This window comes from Meriones unguiculatus, chromosome 11, assembly GCF_030254825.1.
Source record: "Meriones unguiculatus strain TT.TT164.6M chromosome 11, Bangor_MerUng_6.1, whole genome shotgun sequence".
Classification (NCBI taxonomy): Eukaryota; Metazoa; Chordata; class Mammalia; order Rodentia; family Muridae; genus Meriones; species Meriones unguiculatus.
In genome coordinates this window covers 98,332,214-98,354,119 of record NC_083359.1, presented here as the reverse complement: position 1 = coordinate 98,354,119, position 21,906 = coordinate 98,332,214, and the positions used below count along the sequence as shown (strand labels likewise).

Sequence of the window (21,906 nt, the reverse complement as noted above, 5' to 3'; positions counted from 1 at the left end):
ACTTATATATTTTACTGCAGTAGTTTTCCCAAGAAAGAAAAGACTACTGAATTTGGCAAAAGATATAAAACTAAGTAAATATTCCCTCTCCCAAATTAAACCTGAAGCCATTCGCACCTAGGTTCATCCCTCAAAAACAAAAACAAAAAAACAAAAAAAAAAAACACTGCAACCCGAAACAAATTGTTGCGGATAGCAGGAGGACAAAATCATTCCTTGCTGACAGGGGAAGGACACCTGAATGAGAGTGGTTTGCCCGAAATCCTACAAAATAACCCATGGTTTTCAAGAGTATTAGGAGAAAGCAATTGTTAACCCCCAAACCTGAATTCAGCAAAAACATCTTTCAAGCACTGAAAAACAAAAACAAAAACAAGCTGTTCACAGCTGTAGGAAAATTAAAAGTGCTCATCACCATCAGACCTCTCCTAAAAGGACTGTCACCCAAATTCTCTAAAACAAAAGAAAAATCACAGAAGAAATAATAATCTTTAGGCATCAGGAGGAAAGGCTACAGTAATCAAAAATAGGATTAAGCAGGATTTCCTTCTCCTCTTCAGGTTTCTGTGTTGACAGTTGAAGCGCTCAGTGCTGGGAAGGTAGAGGCAGTAGGATGAGAAGTTCAAGGTCATCCTTACCTACACAGCAAGTTCAAGGCCAGCCTAGCTACATGAGGACTTGTCCCTACATCAATAAATCCTTAAATGCCATGTTAAAATAGATATGGTAACATGGAGGTGGGGGTGGGGGAGATTCAAAAAAATGCAGAAATAACAATAAAAATTTGTATATTTACAATATTCTAATGTAGTAATAATGACATTATAATGATATAGTCTATATAAATGATCTAAATCACTGGTTCTCAACCTGTGCGTCACAACCCCTCTGGAGATCAAACAACCCTTTTACAGGGGTCGCCTCAGACCACCAGAAAATGTAGCTGTTTGCATTACTGTTCATAAAAATAGCAAAATTACAGCTATGAAGTAGCAAAGAAAAAAATTTTATGGTTGGGGGTTTACCATAAGAGTGAGGAACTGTATTAAATGGTTGCAGCATTAGGAAGATTGAGAATCGTTGGTCTAAATACTCTGAAAGGCAAACACTAGTAGGACAGATATATTTGAAAATGACCCAAGTATGTGCTGCCTATAAGAACCTCTTTAAATATAACGTTATGAACGAAGTAAGAGTGAAAAGACAGAAGAAGATACATCATGGAAACATAATCAAAATAAAGCGGTAGTGGCTGAATCGATATCATATGCATAGACTTCAAGGCAAAGAAAACTTTACTAGAGACCAAGGGCATCATATAGTGGAAATGTCCTTCTACCCAAAAGATGTAACAGTAAACATAGTTGCATCAAAACACATAGTTTCAAACAGTGGAAACAAAACCAGGTAGAACCCTGCCCTGGAGCCCCAGGCTGGAAGATTAGTTGGAGACCAGTCTGGGGAACCCAGAGACCAGTCTGGGGAACCCTAGTTATCTGGATAGCATAGCAAGACTGTCTCAAAACCCCACCAAACCTGTAGACCTGACAGAAAACAAACCTGCAAGCACAGGTAAACACGAAGCCTCTGACTACAGCCGATAAGGACAGCTAGCCAGAAACTGACAAGGAGAAAGGAAAATGTATCACTACCACTAGTGATGTTTATGAAACTCTACTCAAAAAGGCAGACTAGAGACCCTTTGCCAGTATGTAAAACACACATGTCACAGGAGAGCGCGTGCCACATTCTGAGCCGGTAAACAAACGTCAGTTAATGTAAAAGGTTCGTAAGTGTGAGGCTCAGACAGAGTAAGCTCTCTGACCTTGGTGGAATCGGATGAGAAATCAGTCACAGTACTTGGAAACAGAAGCAAACCTCTCTGTCCCTCCTCTGTCTGCTGTAGCGTGTTGCCCAGCACAGTGCAACCCAAGTTGTGCTTTCCGTTCATTCACTCGATGACGCCAACATCCGGGGAAGATGTATGACCCCTTCAGAGTCCCGGGCACCGTGTCCATACCTACTGGGTTGGTTCTGCAGAGATGGCTCCGCAGTCAGGAACATTTGCTGCTCCCGAGAGGACCCCAGTCCATTTCCCAGCGCCCGCATGGTGCCTTACACCATCTACAACTCCAGCGCCAGGGGGTCCATTGCCCTCTCCTCACCTCTAAGGAGACTAAACAAGCATGCAGTGACATGCCTGTGTGCAGGCAAAACACGCAACACAGAAGATGAAAATAGATAAATCTTTAAAAACATCATTATATTACTATATTAAAGATCTTAGCAATAAGAACTCGTGTGTGTGTGTGTGTGTGTGTGTGTGTGTGTGTGTGTGTGTTTTGCCTGAAGGCATGTAGTGCCCATGAAGGCCAGAAAAAAGCATGAAACTGGAGTTGCAGGTAGTTGTAAGCTGATTTATGGGGGCTGGGAACTGACCCCGGGTTCTCTGTTAGAGTAGCAGCCCAGTGTCGTTAACCCCTGAGCCACTACTTCCAGCCTCACGAACAGCAGCTCTTTCTGGCCTGGTTTCTGCCGCTGACAGGCAGCCCTGAACTCACCACACCTATAACCCTCCGTGTGGGCATCCAGCACTCTGCTTTCCCTGTAATGATCTCACGGACACAACTATCCAGCAGAGACAGAGCCCCACCCACAGCGAGGGCCCTTCCTGACTTGCTGGAGCTGCTGGGAAGGTACAGGGTAAATGGGTAGATAGTTGCTCTCTCCAGGGAGAGTCTGCCCCGCCCCCACCCTGAGCACATACCCCTGAGAAGTGACCCTTGAGGGAGTGGTGTGGGGTCTGCAGGGAAGCTTTGGGGTTTCCTGCTGCCTATTGCAAAGGGGTTCAGTGGCCCTGAGACACAGCTCTATGTCCCCTCCTGAATGCCCAGACTACCTCCCCTGGTGACACACTGCTTTCATCTTGGAATGGACAGATGAGGAAAAGTCGCTGCACCGTCCCCTGTAGTGACCTGATCTAGAAGCTCTTATCTTGCACATGTTTCTTTTCCTTCTGATTTTTATATCCATATTTAAATCATGCTCAGGGAAGTCATTTATTGCATTCCCCAGGCTCACAGTAGAAAGCATATGAAATCCTTGATAAATTTAATATATTTATATTAAACATTAATGAGAAAGCCATATTATTTCCAACTTTAAATCATGATTTGATCTCATTCATTTTATTTAACACATGGCCACAATTCTAAAATTACTTTTTAAAAAAAGATACGATGAGATGGAAATCAGTTCTGGGGGCCTTTTCTTTATTTCTCGGAGAGCCCTTGCCTCTCGTGTGGCAGACAATCCGCATTACCATTTCCGGTGTGACATTTAGAATCTGTAGGTGGGTGCTGCACATCCCACTGGAGGCTTCAAACGAGCCCTCCTCCATTCAAGATTGTACGCGGGCTCCTTTCAAGTGAGAGCATTAAAAAAATAATAAAATAAAATTTAATAGAGAGAAGCTTTCCCCAAACCAAGCCTGCTTCAGTTTTATATTTTCCCTAATCTGTTTTATACGCCACTACAGGAAATTAAACTGGAATTGTCCCCCCCCCCAACACGCATGCATGTAGCTGAGGGTGGGGAGACTCTGAGCTCCTGGCAACAGCTTCTATGGCTCAGCCAAGATTTATTTACTGACACTTCGGGGTTTTTTGTTGGTTGGTTTTGTGCGGGGAGTGGGGGGTGAGGTGAGAGGAAGCGTCCTTCGCCCTGCAGCTGAGCGGAAGGGGTGTGCTAAGCCCACTGAGGGCTCTCTGCCATCCCGGGCAGGTATTTTCCTCAGGACCATGGAAGACACAAGTGGCATCCAAGACAAGCCCCAGATGTCCTCCATCTTCAGGTCTGCCCGACCATGTCCCATCACTGACACCTGCAAATACATGGAAGTTGCTGGCAGACCGTCTTTCTCCTTTCTGCCCATCACTTTTCCATATATGACCACCACCCAGGGAAAAGCATGCTTATTCATTCTATCCAAGCTCTGGTTTCTACACGCGTGATATACTCTGGTTCTTTCTCACCCTTACCCCCGCCGCTACTGGCTTCACCTTAGACCTCTGTCCCCTCCTTATACTCTTGTCCTCTGCTTCTAGCCACCATGGTGCACGGGATCCCGGAACACTCGTGCCCTGCCCCCACATGACCCTCATGTTGAGCTCACCAGCAAATGTGAGGACACAGCATACAGCCATCATTTGACCCCCTCCCCCAGGGTCCTCAGGGCTGTCTAAAGCTGTGTCCAGGAAACTCTGCTCTTCTCCATTGTCACTACAGTGTCCACAGCTCTCTAGAGGTTACACAGGACAGGCCAAGTGGACCCTGCGGTGAGCCCAGAGGCTGGGCATTCCACTCTGCCTCCTCTTAAGCCAGTTTCTACTGACCAGGGAGGATGTCTAGCTGGACATTTTGCCCTGCCTGCAGAAAGCCATCTTGGCACTGTGGCCGCGAGGCCAGGTGATGGTGGCATCCCTGTTGCTGGGTCCCGCAGCCCCAGTGTGGCCATAGGCCCCATGTCCCCAGTGGAGCTTGGCCACCTGCCCTACTATCAGATGGCAGCTCTGCCCCCTTGAGTACACAGGAAAATTCTGGTTAGGGCTGGAACTGCAGAGGGATACTGAGAAAGACTGGAACAACACACATCAGCCTTCCACTGTCAGGGCAACAAGCAGATGGCCTTGTCATTTGGTTGTCCGTCAAGTCACAGGCAGGCCCAGGTCCTCCTGGGGTGGAGAAGCTGCGGACCCCCCCCCCCCCCCAGGCAAAGCTTCCAGTCTGCCTAGGAGCTGTGAGAGCACGCCAGCAGAGGGCACTGTGCCGGCTGAGCCATTTCTCAGGGTGGTCGCAGGGCCAGGTCCCAGAGAACCTTCCCCTCTCCTCTGCACATCACAAGCCTCGCCAGCCCTAGGTCTATAGAGGGGGACCCGACAGCCACAGTGGCCTCCCGTGAAGGATCTCTTCTGACCCAGAAGCCTCTGTAATGACACCATCATACAGGTCTCCGGCAGGTCCAGCACAGCCGAAGGGGCCAGGGCGAGCTTGGCTGCCTGCAGGGTGGGGCAGCTCCGGCTCTCCCCTCCACTCTAGCAAGTCCTGCCTCAGGATATGTGTGGTAACTGCAGCAGGACAGACAAGTTCCCTGCCCCTGTCTACCCTGGCCCCTCCTGTGGGCCTGGCTGCCAGAGCTGTCACAGCTTTCTTTCAGTTTTGAGGGAGAAACAGACAGACAGACAGGGAAAGTCTGCTTGTTTCCTGTTCCTTAGGTCGAGAGGGAACACCTTTACAGAAACAAGGGAAGGAGGCAGGAGCACAGGCTGCTGGCAGCCATTGGTCTAAACACTCTGTTTGCCCTGCCTTCAGCTGGCCCCTCTGTAGAGGTGAGGGTGTGCAGCTTGATGAATGTAGACAGGACTGAGGGGGTTCGCACTGTGAGGCCCACTCAGCGCTGTCCAGCTCCAAAATCTACATAGCTTTAAGGTGTTTGAACCTAAGGATTGCACTCCTGAGGATTTATCTCAGCAAATACTTAGCAAAGAAAACAGCAGAAGAAACACACACGCTAATAATGACAGCGTAAACAAACCCGTAGATTGGAAGATCTGGGTCGTATCATAGGCAAAACCAGCTGGCAGTGACCTAAATTTTCAAGAGCAGCTTCTGAAACAGCGTCTGTAAACATGGTGAAGTTGCTCACACCTATAAAGGGGTCATCACTCGGACTTTAGGAGCGGGTGTGATTGTGGGAGTTACTGCACCTGTTCTCAGTGGGGACAGCTTGGGGGGTTAGGTTTCCTGGTGCTTCACAGCCACCATCACCATGTCTTGAGGGGGTCTCTGGGGCACAGACACACCAGATACAGTAGCTCTGGATTCCCTCCCTGTTCCCACCCTGCCGCCCATGTGTGTGATGCTGCTGTTGGGGGCGTTCACTGTCAACCATCCACAGACTCAGCAGAGCGGAGAACAGTAAGATTGCATTCAGCATTCTGCGTCAGGAATTAGAGCCGAGCTCGGCGGGAGCAGTGTCCAGCTTTTCCACAGCGCCTGGCTGGCTGCGGCCTGGACACCCGGGTCATCTGAATCCTCACTGGGTATCTGGTGTCTTGGCTTAGCAGAGTTAGTCATCTAGAGCCTCCCACATGGGCCTTCTGCACATGGCTTGGCCTCCTCACAGCTTGGAAGGTGCTGTCCCAGGAGCAAGAGACTTCTGGCTTTTAGGTTGCTAACTTTATTTCTGCTGTCCTCTCCTTCTGGAGGACTCACCAGCTCAGCCCAAGTTTCAAAGTACTCCAGAGGTTGAGTTTCAAAATTTAGTAACAGACTGAACATGGAAGCTGAAGGAAGGGATCATCAAAATGCCACCACTGTACCGGCATCTGTCACAAAGACAACGTAGAATATGCGTGCCCTGTACATAGTGATTAAGAACTTGTAGGTGAGAATAAAATGCAAAAAAAAAAAAAATAATAAAAATAAAAATTTATCATGAGGCAGAAAGATGGCTTGCCACCAAACCTGGCAGCCTGAGTTCTATCCCTGGACCCCACGGGTAGGAGAGAACCAGCTCCCTCACGTCCTTTGACCCCCTCCCTACAAGCACATCATGGCACACACAGAGCCCTCCACCCCGCAACACAAAATCAATAGTTTTAGAAACTGCTGTGGGGAGGATACCATTTCTTCTTTTGTGCGGTATAGTGGTCTTAATGGGCCTTACCAGGTCCCGACCCTAGCAGCCCAACCCTGCTCACCGGTATAGTCACTGAAGATGGTGTCAGCCCAGGTTGCCACCGGTACAGTCCAGCTTTCAGACAGCCCAGCAGCACCCATGCCATCTGTAGCCTGGTTTTGTGAACCACAGAGCTGCCATCTCCTTAAAGACCGGTTGCTCAGCTGTGGGCCCTGGGGAAACGGGTGAAACGCCAGGCAGGGGCCTGTTTCTTCTGAGGTGTTAATCTGCCACCTGTCCTCTCTCCTTAGGCCTTCGACATTATGAAAGTGACCCACGGCCGAGAGCACAGCCTGATTGAGGACCTGATTCTCCTCATGGAAGAGTGTGATGCCAACATAAGAGCCTCCTAAGGACAGCCTGGGGGGGGGGGGAAAGGGGAGGTGGTGCTCCCTTCATCGAACGCCTTACCGAGGTCACACACTCTGTGATGTCTGCTGTGTGAGCCTCCTGTAGAGAGCACCATTGTGTTTCTGTGGGTATATGTGTTTCTGTGGTGTGTCGTGAGAACACTCATTTGTGGTAGAACAGAACTGTGATCTTAAATACAGAAGAGGAGTTGAGAATGCCATCTGGCCACTTGGCTTCACCTCCTCACGGATGATTTTCGTGTTTAAGATCTCAGCATTGGAAATAAAACACCAGGCAGCTCTCAAGAGGCAGAGGCTGGTGGATCTCTGTGAGTTCGAGGCCAGTAAGGTCTACGTAGGGAAGTCCAGGACAGCCATGGCCTCTGTAGAGAGACCCTGTGTCAAAACCAAAACGGAACAAAAATAAGGTGGAATAAGCTAAAACTTCCTCTTTGGATGTATATAGAGGTGATTGGATAAAGGTAATCATTTTCACATTTACTCCTGAACACATCTTATCAAGAAGCAGATTTTTAGTTGTTCTTTTATTTTTATTGATATGTATTAATTGTGCTTACTAAAGTGGTTCACTGTGATATTTCAGTATTTGAATACATGTATACAACATGCAGCTATCAAAGAGCAGATCTGGCCTCCCTTTATTTTTCTGCCCCCACGATTCCCCATTTCTCCTACTCACCCACCCCAACCTATACACACAAGGGAGAAAGTGTGGTACTTGTCTCTGTCCCTGGCTTATTTCCCTTCATACCATTTCCTCTAGTTCTCTCTATCCTGCTGCAGATGACGTGGTTTCACTCTTCTTTAAGGCTGAGTAATATTCGGCTACTTACGTGCAATTTGTGCCTGTTGGTGAGGACCTAAGCTAATCATAGCATCCACCATTATGAATGGCCTCACAGTCGACACGGACAGGCAGGTGTATTTGGGGTTTACACATTTGATTTCCTTTTGACGTATATCTAGACGTGGGATAAGTAGCTCCCATGGTAGTCCTACTTTGGCTTCTTAGATGAGCCTCCATACTGTTGCTCTGGGTTAGGGACCCGACAGCAGGGTATGAGAGTTCCTGTTTTCCATGTTCACGCCAGCACTGGTCACATACGGGGTTTTGCTGGCTTGGCTATTGGCTTAACCGCATTTTAACTGGTGTACATGATGCCTCACTGTCTCCGTTTCCCTGGCGACCGATGGTTTTGATTGTGCCTTGTTCAGAGCAGCTGCTCATTTTGTAATTGGCATCTTGTTTTTTAATTCCTCACAGGATAAATACACTGTGTGTTATGGATGTGAACTGGGAGGATGGCTGGCAAACAATTCTCTCAGTTCTGTAGATTGTCTTTTCCTCTGTTGTTTTGCGTGCTGGGCAGAACTTCAGTGTCATTGTCTCTCTGTCTTTGGTTTTGCTCCCTTTGCTTTTATAGTCATATAAACCCATTGCTTATCCCAGCATCTGTGATATTCCGTTGCCCTTTCTTAGGTGTATTTCCATGCGTGTCCCCAGCTCAGTTCTTGCATTTGCTCTTTGATCTATCATGAGCTGAGGTCCATCATAAAACCGTTCCATTTCCATCTCTTGCCTGCTTTCCCTGCACACGTTAAAGAGGCCAGCTACATACCCTGCAAGGTTTGGACACCTTTGTCGAGAATTATCTGGCTCGGTGTGCAAACTCACTTCTGGGCTCTCTGTTCTGTCCCACTGCTCCATGTGTCTGTTGTTACTCTATGACCATGCTGCTTCTGCCATCATGGCTCTGTAGTATGTCTCAAAACGAGGTACCGTGATGCCTCTGGCCTCACCCTTTCTGCTCACAAATATTTGGTCTGTTCTGAGTCTTTGGTGAAGAAGCAGAATGTTGAAATGTTGTCTTTACTCCTCTGTGATAAATAACTACATGTGTTATTACTCTCTGAATCCCTCCCAACACAGGAATCATTATCCTAAATCCTAGGACTAGGCCATTTCAGACATTCCTGGTAAACGGTAAGTCTCACATAAAAAGAAAAAGATACTGAACTCAGCTCTTTGTGTAAATCGTTCTTGTATTTTATAGTTCTTTGTGTGTGTTAATACTTTCTTAAACATATTTCTTCTGTAATTGCTCAAATTTGTGGCTCAGTGTGTTGCTGGGCAGAGCAGAGAGCTCTACTGCCCTGTAGTAAAGTGTGTTTTCATTCCCATTCAAATTAGACTGGCCTTCTCTGCTTTTGTTGTCTTTCTATTCCCCAAGCCTTTGGCCTGCTTCTCTGTCTTTCTGCTTTAGATGAATAACAAAAATATTATCATTTTCCAAAAAAGTTGAGCCTCTTATGGCTCACTGGCCCTGGAACAGTGTGGTCCTTCACGTTTCAGTGAGATTCTGAGAGTAAAGCAGGCCGTGGGTTGCTGCAGATGAAATGGACCTTGGATAGTAGGCCTCCTTCCACTCCTCCTGTTATAGGGTAGGGTGTCAAGACAGAACCCAGAACAGCGACCCTTGGAGGGAGGGAGGCAGACACTGTCAGAATGACACCCGGTTGCCTGGCCTGAAGGAATAGACCTTACTTTGTAGCAGAGAAAGATGACCAAAGGAAGCGGGGAGCCACCTGCCAAACATCTGAGGCCATGGACACGGGCAAGTGTGCAGGACCAAGGCCTTTTCCTAAGGGTGTTTCTGCTCATGCCCCAGCTGTCAGGCGGCCAGTACATCCCCACGGCATGCCTTGTCTCTGCTAACCACAGTAGCACACAAGATGGGGATCTGGAGACTGTTTCACAAGTGAAAAAACAAGTCTGAAGTCAGATGACTGTCATTCCCCAACCCCAATTTGCTAAGTCGCTCTGAGATGACCTTGACCTCGGCCCTTTGGAAAGGCCAGTTCTACCCAATTCAACAAATATGCATTAAATGATTCTGATGTTTTCAGGAAACGTGAACACAAAGGCCAAATAAAATGTAAACTGTATCAGTTAGCTTCTCCTAGATAACAAACAAGCCCAGAACGCAGAGGCTCAACATAACTCTTTTGAGCTCACTCTGCTGTAGGCCAGCAATTTGAGCTGGACGTTTCTGGTTTGTCCCAGGGTCATGGCTCATGGATGCCGTTGGTAGGTCAGTTGGAGAACTGGAGTGGCTAGATGCTACAGCCCCTTAGGTTGGCTAACCAGCTGTGTCCACATGCCAGGAGAGTTCCAAGATCAGTAAATCAAAAGACCAGTGCTTTTCAAGCCTGCTTTCATCACAGTCCCGTAGGCCTGTGCCAACCTCAAATCAGGGCATGGGTAAATGTCTCTGTAGAAACAGCTACAGGCCCACTGCAGAGGCACAGACATGGCGGGGGGGGGGGGGTGTTCCCATCCATGCCATTCACTGTAGCAGCCCTGAAACTATCTCATGTTATTATTGGACTTAGTGAATATGGTGAAATCTACACCCTGTACTTCCAGAAGCAGACCGGCATAACTGGCTGTTAGAATCTAGATCTTGAGAACAAAGCCCATCAGTGGACTCTCTGGGATACTCATCAAATAAAAAAATTAACTTCCTGCATTTTGGAAAAAAAGAAAGAAAGAAAAAGAGAGAGAAAGAAAGAAAGTAAAGAGAAATCATTGTTTGTTTGTTTGTTTGTTGTTCTTTTCCCCCCTTTGATTCACTGGGGAGGTACAAGGCCCCAAGAGAAAGTTGGGGGAATAACTTGCATGGTGCGTGGGCAGAGTTCATAGATAGGATGCCGTGCTCGCCAGCTTTCTGAATGAAATTTATCAGTCACTGATGATCCTGGATTAAGAGATTTGTCTTCACGCCTCCTAGAGAAAATCCGATGGGCTTTGAAATCTCTCTCTTCCAGTCTGCCGTGTGCAAGGATGCAGGTACCCTCTGTGCACCCAGTTTTAATAAAAAGCAAACATTTAAGCAATGACAAACATTTACCCAATAAAATTACAGCAAAATAATTTTGGCGAAGAGGGAAACGGTCAGAGAACACAATTTAAAATCCGTATCACCAGTGGCTGAGGATTGATGGCGGCCCCAGCCTCCACGAGGCTGTTTCATTAATCCACAGTCATTGTAGCGGCAGGCTTTTTTCACATCAGTAACTTGACGCCATTAGTCGCTCCTCTGGGATGAGAGCACATTCAGACTGAAAATGAACACGCCGGGCATAATTTATAACCGTGCCACATGAATGCCAAGAGTGTGGGGAGGAAGCTAGCTGCTTGGGAATCCACTCATGGTGGCGACCGAGCCCTCACTTCCTCTAAGCAGGAGGCAGACGGCGGCAAACCACAGGCCTCCGGTTAGACCAGCTACAGGGAGGGAGGGAAATTCCATGCAGGAGCCAGATGCCTTGAGAATTCCCTCCCAGTCCAGTCAAGAGAAGATGCGCCCACAGTCCCCGCCCGGGTCCTGCAGGAGAGGGCTCTGGACATTGTCAATGAAACACCGTGAAATCTTCATGCATATAACCACTGAAGGAAGCTTCCGGGTGACATCGGACTCCTCCTTTCCTCTGAGGTCTACGAGAGATCAAGCTGGTAGGAGAACAAGCTACACCCTGCGAATCAGGACACCTCCCTGACATTTTGGGCTTTGTAAACATCAGGATGATTCTCACAGCAAGTTCACCATTAACCCAAAGCAGTGGGAGCCACTTCGCACTCCCAGAAATTCCCAGGCTCCAGCATTGTCCCTCAGCGGCTGGGAAGATGTCTCGTTCCTCTCTCCTGCTGTCCTCCCCTTCCTTCTCCCTCAGAGCTGCAGAGGTGCCTCCTAGGTGCTTACTTCATCATGCCCTCTTGAAACACCTCTGCTCAGAATCTGAGAGTGGCTCCCCATTGCTACCCCGGGTCTTGTCTTCCTGGCTTGAGCTACAAATCCCTGTCTTCCTGGAGTCCCGAATGAACCCTAACCTGCCACAATAGGTGGTCTAGCTTTCTAGCCTCAGACCACAGCCTTTGTCAGGGTCGTGTGTGTGTGTGTGTGTGTGTGTGTGTGTGTGTGTGTGTGTGCGCATGTGTGTAAGAATGTCACTGTAGGATCTGACTCTAGAAGGGACATCATGAGAGGAAATGGAGGTTTGAGGGGATGTAGGGAGAAGGTAATCACGTATGTATGACATGAACATGAAAGGGAGAGAGGAGTCAAAAGAGGGCCCGCCCACATATGTACAAACCTAAGTACATATAAGAATACCACAGTGAAGCCTGCTACTTCGCATGCTAGTTGAAAACAAATTCTAAGTAGTAACTGTTGGAACTGGAGAGACGGCTGCTCTTTCCGAGGACCTGAGTTCAATTCCCAGCACTTACAATGGCGGCTCACAACCATCTAGAACTCCAGTTCCAGGAGGTATGATCCCCTCTTCTGACCTTCAAGGGTACCAAGCACACATGTGGTTCACAGATACCCACGCAGGTAAATACTTACACATAAAAAAATAGTTTTTAAATTAATTTCTTCTTTTAAAGTAAATGTAGAATAAAGACTGTAAGTCAGCCTGCACTCCTGTGACTATTCTCCGAGGAAACAATTGTGGGGCTTCAGCTCCCTGCTGTTCTTCAGGTCTGTATCTTTTACTTATCTTGATAATAAATTGTCTCCATTTTATTGACACATTTTATCAGACACTTTTAGTTCCACTGCTCTCACTGTGAATTTACAACAATTCTTGTACTCCTCACTAAAGGATAAAAGGAAAGAAAAAAAAAAACAAACACTTATGGTGTTATACTTTCCAGGAAGTCCGTCCTTCTCTTCCAAGCTCAATAGTAATGCCTCTCCGGTAATGTTAAGATGTCAGAGAACTTTGATTTCTTTTTCCTTGCTGTGTATTTTTCTATCAAATTGTCCTGTTTTGCTTGTACTGGGTTCCAGCTTCCACAGCTATCTTTTCCTGCATCTCTGTTTATAATTTAAAGTCGGATTCCACGCACCTGCCCTGTCCTTCTTAGCCTCCTGTGGTAGAACATGGGGTCCTGCAATAGAGCCTTCTATCAAGACAGTGAAAGCACAGGCACGGGTAATTTTTGAAACATTGGAGACATTTAAGGACAGTAGAGGAAAATCCAGGCTGATGTGGAGATGGGCTCTCGGAGAAATAGAAAGACAGCCTTACACAAGCCTCAGGAAACCCAGAAGTCATTATTCAGCGAATGACCTTGCCATGGAATTCAGGATCTCGAGATCAAAAGCAACTTGACCAAGAGCCACAAAAACAGAAGAAACAGGCTTAGATTTCACTTGCTGGAAATAAGTATATTATAGAAACTGGAAACTAGAGAATAATTTTATATCATAAAAGTGGGAGGAGAGAGGCTCATGAGCATCCTCTGCTAGCTGATGAACTATTGACCAGGGGAGAAAACTAGTTTTCCTTCAGACCAGGCTCCAGATGGTGCCACAGCCAAGTACTTGGGCATTGCAAATTGGACACAATGGGAAGGAGGAGGAGGGGCTTCCATAGGAAAAGGGGGAGACGTGGCAGAGGCGGATCTGTGAGGTTGAGCAGGAAAGTGGGGTATGTGAATATGATTCAGATAACGTCATGTCCATGCATGAAATGCTCACGAAATTCATAACATTACACATTTTTAAAGTGACGTGCTATATTTGGATAAGGACCACATCGAGTCTAGAGGTGAAAAGTGTGATTTCTGAAATCAAGACGGGAGTGGATATTCTAATTAGAAGACCGACCACAGTGGAAAAAGAAAAGGTTTGGACTGACAGACAGCTTAAAAGCTGTCCCTGAGAGAGGAGCACATGGGAAGTATGGTAAACACAGAGATGGGTGCTACATAAACAAGACCCACCGTACATTTGATCTACAACACAAAGAAAGAAGGGGAGAAGGCAAGACCGACTTGAGCACACAAGGTTGCAAATTGCTGCAATCCGACAAAAGCATTAACCCACCGTTCAGGGGTATAGTGAGCCTCAAGCATGGTGAGCATAAAAGAAAAAAAATCATAATAGAAGCATCATTATGATTTTGAGAAAACCTAGAAGAAAAAAAAAGAAAATCTTAAGGATTTTTTGAGAGAAGAAAAAGCAGTCTGCCTTCTAACAGTCGCCAGGAGGTTCATGGATTAACTTTCACCTGTATTACCACAAGCCAGAAAAAAAAAATGGTTTTAGATAATGAAGAAGAACTGGATCCTGGACTATGATACTTTGCAAAACTATCTTCTGGGGATTACAGTAGAGTGAAAGCATTTTAAAACAGAAGCTCAAGAGGAGTTATTAGTCCAGGCCATAGCCTGGGGAGGGGAGTGTGCCAAGCCTGGGAGCGAAGCTCCGTGGTAGAGAGCTCACTGGCATCCAGGGCCTTGGCTTCCGTCCTCACCACTGCAGCACACACCTGCCCCCAGGTACACACTACCACACGGTGGGAGAGTGACCATGAATGAGAGACCAGCACTGAAGAAATAAGGGGACAAGAAAGCAAATGAACCATCGGCGCTCCCGGCTTTGCAGAGGTTCCCGTCCCTGGTGGCACGGGGTTCACATGTGATTCTCTCACAGTTCGGAGTGGTAGCTGCTTTCTGTTGTTAATAAATTTTGAGTCGCTTTCTTATGAAAAGATCATTTGTACGTGTGTGTGTGCCTGTCTGTATGTGCACCACATGCATGTAAGTGCCACAGAGGCCGGAGGAGGCATCAGAAGTCTTTAAGCTGGGGTTATAGGTGGCTGTGAGCTGCCTGAACTCAGGTCCTCCGCAAGAACAGCTCTTACCACTGAGTGGTCTCTCCAGCCCCGGGTTAGCTTCTTGGCCTTTCTACTCTTCTGGTGTTCCGTGTCCCCTCTGTTTTCTAGACAGTATTTAGCACAGGTAGGTAAACTTGGCATCGTGGATGGCACAGGGGTTACAGAGGCCCCCAGCTGGGGAGCCGTTAGCAGCTGGCAGCTGCTGGGAGAGGGCGGAACTCTTTTCTTTGGGTGTGTCTACTGGCTGGTGGCTCGTTCCCCAGGGATGGCCCGATGCCCACAGGCATGCGGGCAGCGCTGCGTGGACTCAGTGGGTTAATCATGATAGTAACGGGGGCACCACGCTGGGAGGGACACATGTTCTGCGGGTACTGAGAGGATGTGGAAAAGAGAGTCAGGGATGTAATTAAAGTAAATTACACATGGGTGTGAAACTTTCAAAGGACAAATAAAAGCAGATAATTTATGTTGTTCTTAACCATGCCGCCTCTGTCCCCCAAACGCCTTCATCTTTCCGAAACACAGTAAACGTCCACCACCCTGGGCCAAAGCAGCCAGGGCTGCACTTCGGTTTTCCTGTGCGTGGGGAACAGTTGGAACCAGATGATACTCACCTTTCCGTTTGCCCTCTTGTCACTTAGCGCAGTGTCTTTGGGGTTCGGCCATCTTGTAATCACATGTGAGAATCACGTTCATTTTCCAGCTGAATAATAGCAGGTGTGCAGGGAGTGGGGTGGGGGAGAACTTGGAGAGAAAATGAAAATCGGTGGGGGGGCATCTCTGGGATATAGGACATGGGAGAGTCCTGAGAATCTATGGGGGGGTGTGGTCCTAGCTGAGTCTCCTAGTGGCGGGAGGGAGGGGGGTTGTTTAGGAGCTTGAATTCGGCGCCTCCTGTAGCCAGGTGGGACTCCCAGGGGAGGACCTAAAACCTTCAACCCAAAATCCGTCTTAGCTACATGAAATGGGGGGTAGAGGTGGAGCAGATAGTGAGGGAGTGGCCCGACCTAAGACCTGCCCCGTGGGAAAGAGCCGACCTGTAAATACCAACCATACTCTGCTGTGCTGCAGATAGACGCCTAGCATAGCTGTTCTCTGAGAGGCTATGCGCAGCAGCTGATGGAAACAGATGCGGAGACCCACAGAGTCGGGGAAGTTTTATAGAACAGTGGGAGGAAGGAGGGAGGGAACCAGAGGGGTCAAGGACACCACAAAACCTACAGAGTTAACTAACCTGGGCCCATGGGGGCTCACAGAGAATGAACCACCAACTGAAGAGCATGCGCAGGCCGGGCCTGGACCCCTACACACATGTAGCATATGTGCTGTGAGAACAACATGTGGATCTCCTAACGAGAGGAGTAGGGGCTGTCTCCAGATCTGTTGCCTGTCTCTAGATCCCTCTCCCCTAGCTGGACTGCCTTGTCAGGCCCTAGTCCTGCTGCAATTTGAGGTGCCAGGGTGGGTTGATACCCCTTGAGGCCTCCCCTTCTCTGAGAAGAAGGAGAAGGGGAAACAGGTGGGGCGTGAAGGTGGGACCTAGAGGAGAGGAGGGAAGGGGCTGGGATCAGGCTGTAAAGTGAGTTTTTAAAAATAGCACTTGTATGTACACATCACATTTTTCAAGTCCATTCAGCGACCAGGGGACTTTGGACAGTTCTGAAAAGCCCCGCTGTGAGCGCTGACAACTGTCCCGGGCGAGCGTCTGCTTCCAGCTCTTTCCGCCACATAGCCAGAGCTGGAACTGCTGGGTCACGTGGTCAAGCCACGTTTAACTTTTTCGTATTGTTCTCCAGAGCAGTCTATTTCAGATCTACACCGGGAACGTACCAGGGCTCCCATTCTGCACATCATTGTCAACACTTGTTTTCCTGTGTTTTGTTTGACCCAGGTGTCTGGAGCCCCAGCTTCCCAGGTAGCCTCGATTCTAGATCTGTGCCTCCTACCACATAGGGCTTCTTGCTTTCTGGGTTCCTCTTTTGTCTTACTTACCCAATTGTGGCCACCCCAAGGAATGGAAAATGGAAATTATTTTGAATTTGACTTCCATAACAATTAACTAGACTTGATAGCTAACCTGCTTTTTAAAATCTGGAATTCATATGAAATATTTTTTTAGGAGACTTAATGAATTTTTGGTTCAAAAGGTGAGAAGAGAAAAATCCAACAGAGGAGCTGGAGCAGGCACACGAGGCTGAGGCCCCAGATCCCTGGGCGGCTGGGTTGAAAGGATTGCTTGAGCCTAGGACTCTAAGGCCAGCTAGGACAGCACAGAGAGACTAGATTTCGAAACTAAAATCCACCGGAGGAGTTATTTCTGAGGGTCTGTGCTGTGCTGGGTTCTTATAGGTGCTGGGAATCCTGTGACCCTGTGCTCCAAGGGCCCCATCAAGAAACCCGAGTGGGGGACATCTGCGCCCCTCCCCACCTCTAGGACACAGTGAAACCCGCTTCATACACCATGGCTACTGCCTTTTTACAGAGGGGGACAATTTAACATCGTTTCCATCTTTTAGTTCAATGTGTTTCATGGGTCACATGATCTGCGATTACGAAGGTGACACTTAGGACAATTTTTTATGGCAAATTGAGTCCCAAATTACAACCCCCGAAGGGGTCCGCATTAATAATGGGACGTAAGAGCATCAGCAGGGGGCCTGAGCCGGGTTCCAGCAAAATGAAGTGCAGTTGCTAATGTAGCATTTCAGGAAGACACAGACGGGGAAGCGCTATTAAGACGTGTGCAGTGTCTTGTCCTTTCAGTAAAGGATGTTCGCATTACCATCGACACCCACCGGACTGCGGAATAATGAAGACAGAGCTCTTCTTTGCTTGAATTGGGATTTCCCGGTGGCTCAGTTAAGAAGCATGACCCACCACCAGTGAATTGGAATGACTTTTCTTAAGGATCACCCACTCCGATTGCTTTATTTATGCTCTAGGCTTCCCTGGGCGGTTTACTTTGTCGACATGGGAGCCGGTGCCTCCGGGAGACGAGGAGGGGGGGGGGAAGAGGAGCCTGGCTGGGTGGTGAGCAAACACGGCAAGCCTGCCCAGCGGATGCTTCCTTTAGAGATGTGAGGGTTTGAATGCATCTGCGCAGGGCAAGGAGACGCTGTTAAAGAAGGTGGGGTCTGGGCTAGTGAGATAGCTCACTGGGGGAAGGTGCTTGCCACCCAAGCCCGATGGCCCCAATTCCATCCTTGGAAATCATGCCTGGGGACGAAAGAGCCAACACCTGAAAGCTGTCTCCCTCTGGGCTACAATCCCCACGAGCCGTGGCTTGCGGGCCCTCCCTGCACCTTCTTGCCCTGTGATACATGGATTCCTAGTGGCGTTGAGGAACGCTGGCTCAGCACGTTGTACGTTGCAAACAAAACGAAAGCAAACTAGACTCCCAAAGCAAACAAACAAAAAAAGAAAAAAGGTAAAAATAAAAACAAAGAAAACTAACAAAACATTGCACTACACGCAGAGAATCATGTGACTTCACTGTGGGTTTGCTTTTTACACACAGAAAATGATTTTTGGTTTTGGGGTTTTTTTTGTTTTTGTTTTTGTTTTTGTTTTTGAGACAGACAAGCCCTGGCTGTCCCGGAACTCACTTTGTAGACCAGGCTAGCCTCAAACTCAGAGATCCACCTGCCTCGGCCTCCCAAGTGCTGGGATTAAAGGCGTGTGCCACCACTGCCTGGCCACAATATGTATTTTTAATTAACATCAAAGATGAAATAATGTCCAGCTCTTTGGTGTTTTAGTTTGCTTTACTTTTTAACATTCTCTCTCTCCATCTGTGTGTGTGTGTGTGTGTGTGTGTGCGTGTGTGACTCCTTCAGGAGTCAGTTCTCTTCCTCTGCTGTGTATGTTCTGGGACTCAGGCTGTCAGTCTCAGCAGCAAATGCCATTACCCGCTGAGCCATCTCGCCAGCCCCCAGTTTGCTGCAAAGACTTCTGCCCCCTGTTTTCTGGCAGTTGCATCCATCAGGCACTGGAAAGTACAGGGGAGATCTGTGCTCTGCGAGACGAGGCATTAGCCACTGGGGAAGCAGACGGCGCCTCTGACTAGTCAGAGCTTCCCATCTAGTTGTGGATACACACCCCAGCATGAGAAAGCGTCACTACAGGATGATTGTATGACGGATGGGTGTTTCCCATCCTCCAGGCATCCAAGGACAGTGGCTGAGCTAAACACTATGACTGTCTTAGGGTTTCTGTCGCTTCAATGAAACACCATGACCCAAAAGCAAGCCGGGGAGAATGGGTTTATTTGTCATATTGCTTTCTTAGAGAACCAGGAAACACCAGCCCAGGGATGGCACCACCCACAATGGGCTGGCCCTCCCCCATTGACCACTAATTGAGAAAATGCCTCACAGCTGGGCCTCATGGAGGCGTTTCCTCAACTGAAGCTCCTTCCTCTCTGATGACTTGTGTCAAGTTAACACAAAACCAGCCAGTACAATGGCCACTCATGGAAGGAAGGGTTTCTTTTGTGTTTATGGCTCCACCACCGTGGGGAAGCAGGGCAGCATGGAAGGCAGAGTCGCAGGAACAGCTGAGAACTCACGTCCCAAAACACAAGCAGGAACCAGAGACAACACTCAGAGGCACAAACCTTTAGGCTCTCAACACCCTCCTCTAGTTACAGGCCATGCTTCCCAAACCTCCCCAAACATGGCTGCCAACTGGGGACCAAGCATGCAAAGGCAAGATACTATGAGGACATTTATCACTCAAACCACTCTCTTGTAGAGAGTCCTCAGTGAAGGCCCACAAAGAGAGGGGGTCCTTGACTTGCAGGAGACAGGTGAAGGGGCAAATGAAGAAGTGGGTTGAACTCTGTCCCTTTCTAAATTCATACGTTGATGCCCTAACCAGAGATACTTTCAGATTTAACTGCACTGGGAGGAGAGACTTTTCATGTGAAATTGAACGCAAAGCAGGCCGACAGCACGGGCCCTACCGATCTGATGGGCATTCTTCTAAGCAGTGATGACCTGGGCGCAAACACTGAGTGTTGTGATAACGGACAGTGTGACAAGACAAGGAGGTGGCCACTGCCAGCCAACAAATGTAGCGTGAGGGAGCCCAAGCCAGCCAGCACCTTCATCTTAGACTTGCGGCTTCCACCCTGCAGGGAAATTGATTTCTGTGCTTGTAAGCCCAGTGCTCAGGGAGGCAGAGGAAGGTGGATCTTTGTGAGTTCAAGACCAGCCTGGTCTACAAATCCAATTCAGGACAGCCAAGGATACACTATTGTAGCTATTGTCGAAAATAAATAAATAAATCAACCAACCAACAAACAAATAAATAAATAAATAAATAAATAAATAAATAAATGGAAGCTTAATAAACTATATTAGCCTGCATTTACTTCCCTGTGTCTGTGAAGAAAAAAACAAAACAAAACAAAACAAAACACTGACCAAAGCCAACTTGGAGAGAAAAAGGTTTATTTCAGCTAACTTCTTATAGTCCGTTCTGAAGGAAAGCCAGGGCAGGGACTCAAGGCAGAATCCTGGAGGCAGAACAGAAGCAGAGGCCTTGGAGGAACACGTGGTGCTGGCGTCTTCTCCACGGTTTGCTAAGCTTGTCTTACACAGCCCAGAACCACCTGCCCAGGCTGTCACCAGCCACAGTGGACCACGCCCTCTCACACAGTCATCAATCAAGAAAATGCCCCAAGCCTACAAGCGGATCTAATGGGGGCGGTTTCCCAATGAAGCTCCCTCTTCCCAGATGACCCTGAAAAAATAAAAATTAAAAAAATTCAACAGATACCAACTAATACTGACCACAAACCACTAGATCTATTTGGATATATATATTTTTTAAAAATCCTGGCTAGTATAGAAAAGTTGCAAGTAGAGGACATTTCCCCCCCCCGAACTTTTTGAGTAAGTGGCTGAGCTGCTTCAAGTTCCTCGAAGTTTCCTATTGGCCACACAAAGACTCCAAACAAGCCAAGCATCTTAGGCTTAGCATCAGGGATTGGTGCAAATTCTTCTGGGAGGAAATGAAAGTACAAGCACCGGGGAGGGGGGAGTAGAAGAGTGATGAAGAGGTCAGAGGTCATGCAGTCTGGACAGTTTGTCTCGTCTCTGCCAAACACTTACCACCTTGGAGAAATCACCTCCGTGCTCCTTGGAAGTGGGTCTGAGTTCCTCCCAACTGGACCATTTGTGATTTTATGTCTGAGGGGATTTATTTTGTCTGTTTGTTTGTAACAAGGTCTCATTAGCTGAAGGTGGCTGTGGACTCACTATGTACCCAAAGATGACCTTGACCTTCACCTTCTTCCTTCCTACTAGAGGGCACTGGGAAAAGGGAATACCTGATTCATGGGGTGCTGGAGACCAAACTCGGGGCTTTGAGAGTGTCGGCAAGCACCGGCAGCGGCACTCTGTCTCATCTCCCTCAGGACTGAGGGCAGGACCTCTGCCGTCTAACTGAAGGCTCCGTGATTGTCTGCTCTCCTCTTCAACATGGCGTTCTCTCTCACCTTTTGGTTGCCTCCTGCAGCCCCTGCAGGCCCGTCTCTTCCTCCACAAGCCTGGGAAGCTTCGTTCAGTCTCCTGGACCTGCCCTTCACGCCCTCCTCTGTGCTGCCGGACTCGGGCTCCATCCCTCAGGAGAGGGAGCCTGTGTCTGCCCTCTCGGTCCCCACAGTTATTGACTCCAAGGGGTTCAACGCAGCTCATCAGTGGCTGTGTGTTCCTTAAGCACTGGGCACCAAATGAGTCTCTACGGGCAGGTGAAGAGTGACCCTGCCTCTGAGGTACTCTCAGGCCAGCAGGGGGCAGGTGACACACAGCCCACAGGACTGAAGGGGGAGGGGTGGGGCTGAGGGGTTAACAGCGTTCTCAGGAGGGTTAGCTTTCAAAACACATTTCCATCCACGAAGCCAAAGGTGGCCTCACACAGGGCTTTGTCATCATCACTGTGCCTGGCCAGGGGTAGGCACCGAGAAAATGTTGCCACCCAACAAGGCTCTGGGCAGTGTCTGCCTCACTCACTGTTGATCCTTTGCTTGCAGAACCACGTCTGACACATTGCAGGGATCACCAACGCTTGAGCAATGAGCCTGAGAGTAACAGAAGCAAATCC

At 48.2% G+C, this 21,906-nt stretch overlaps 1 protein-coding gene across 3 annotated transcripts in view; it reads left to right on the top strand.

The window, feature by feature from the left end:
• Positions 1-9,297, top strand: part of Smyd3 (SET and MYND domain containing 3) — a 523,810-nt gene extending 514,513 nt beyond the window's left edge. For all 3 annotated transcript variants that reach the window (XM_060364774.1, XM_060364775.1, XM_060364776.1), the window contains one exon: positions 6,991-9,297. In XM_060364774.1, coding sequence (XP_060220757.1) covers positions 6,991-7,092 — 102 coding nt within the window. In that variant the 3' untranslated portion in view covers positions 7,093-9,297. The remainder of the gene's footprint in view (positions 1-6,990) is intronic.
• Positions 9,298-21,906: the final 12,609 nt, after the last annotated feature.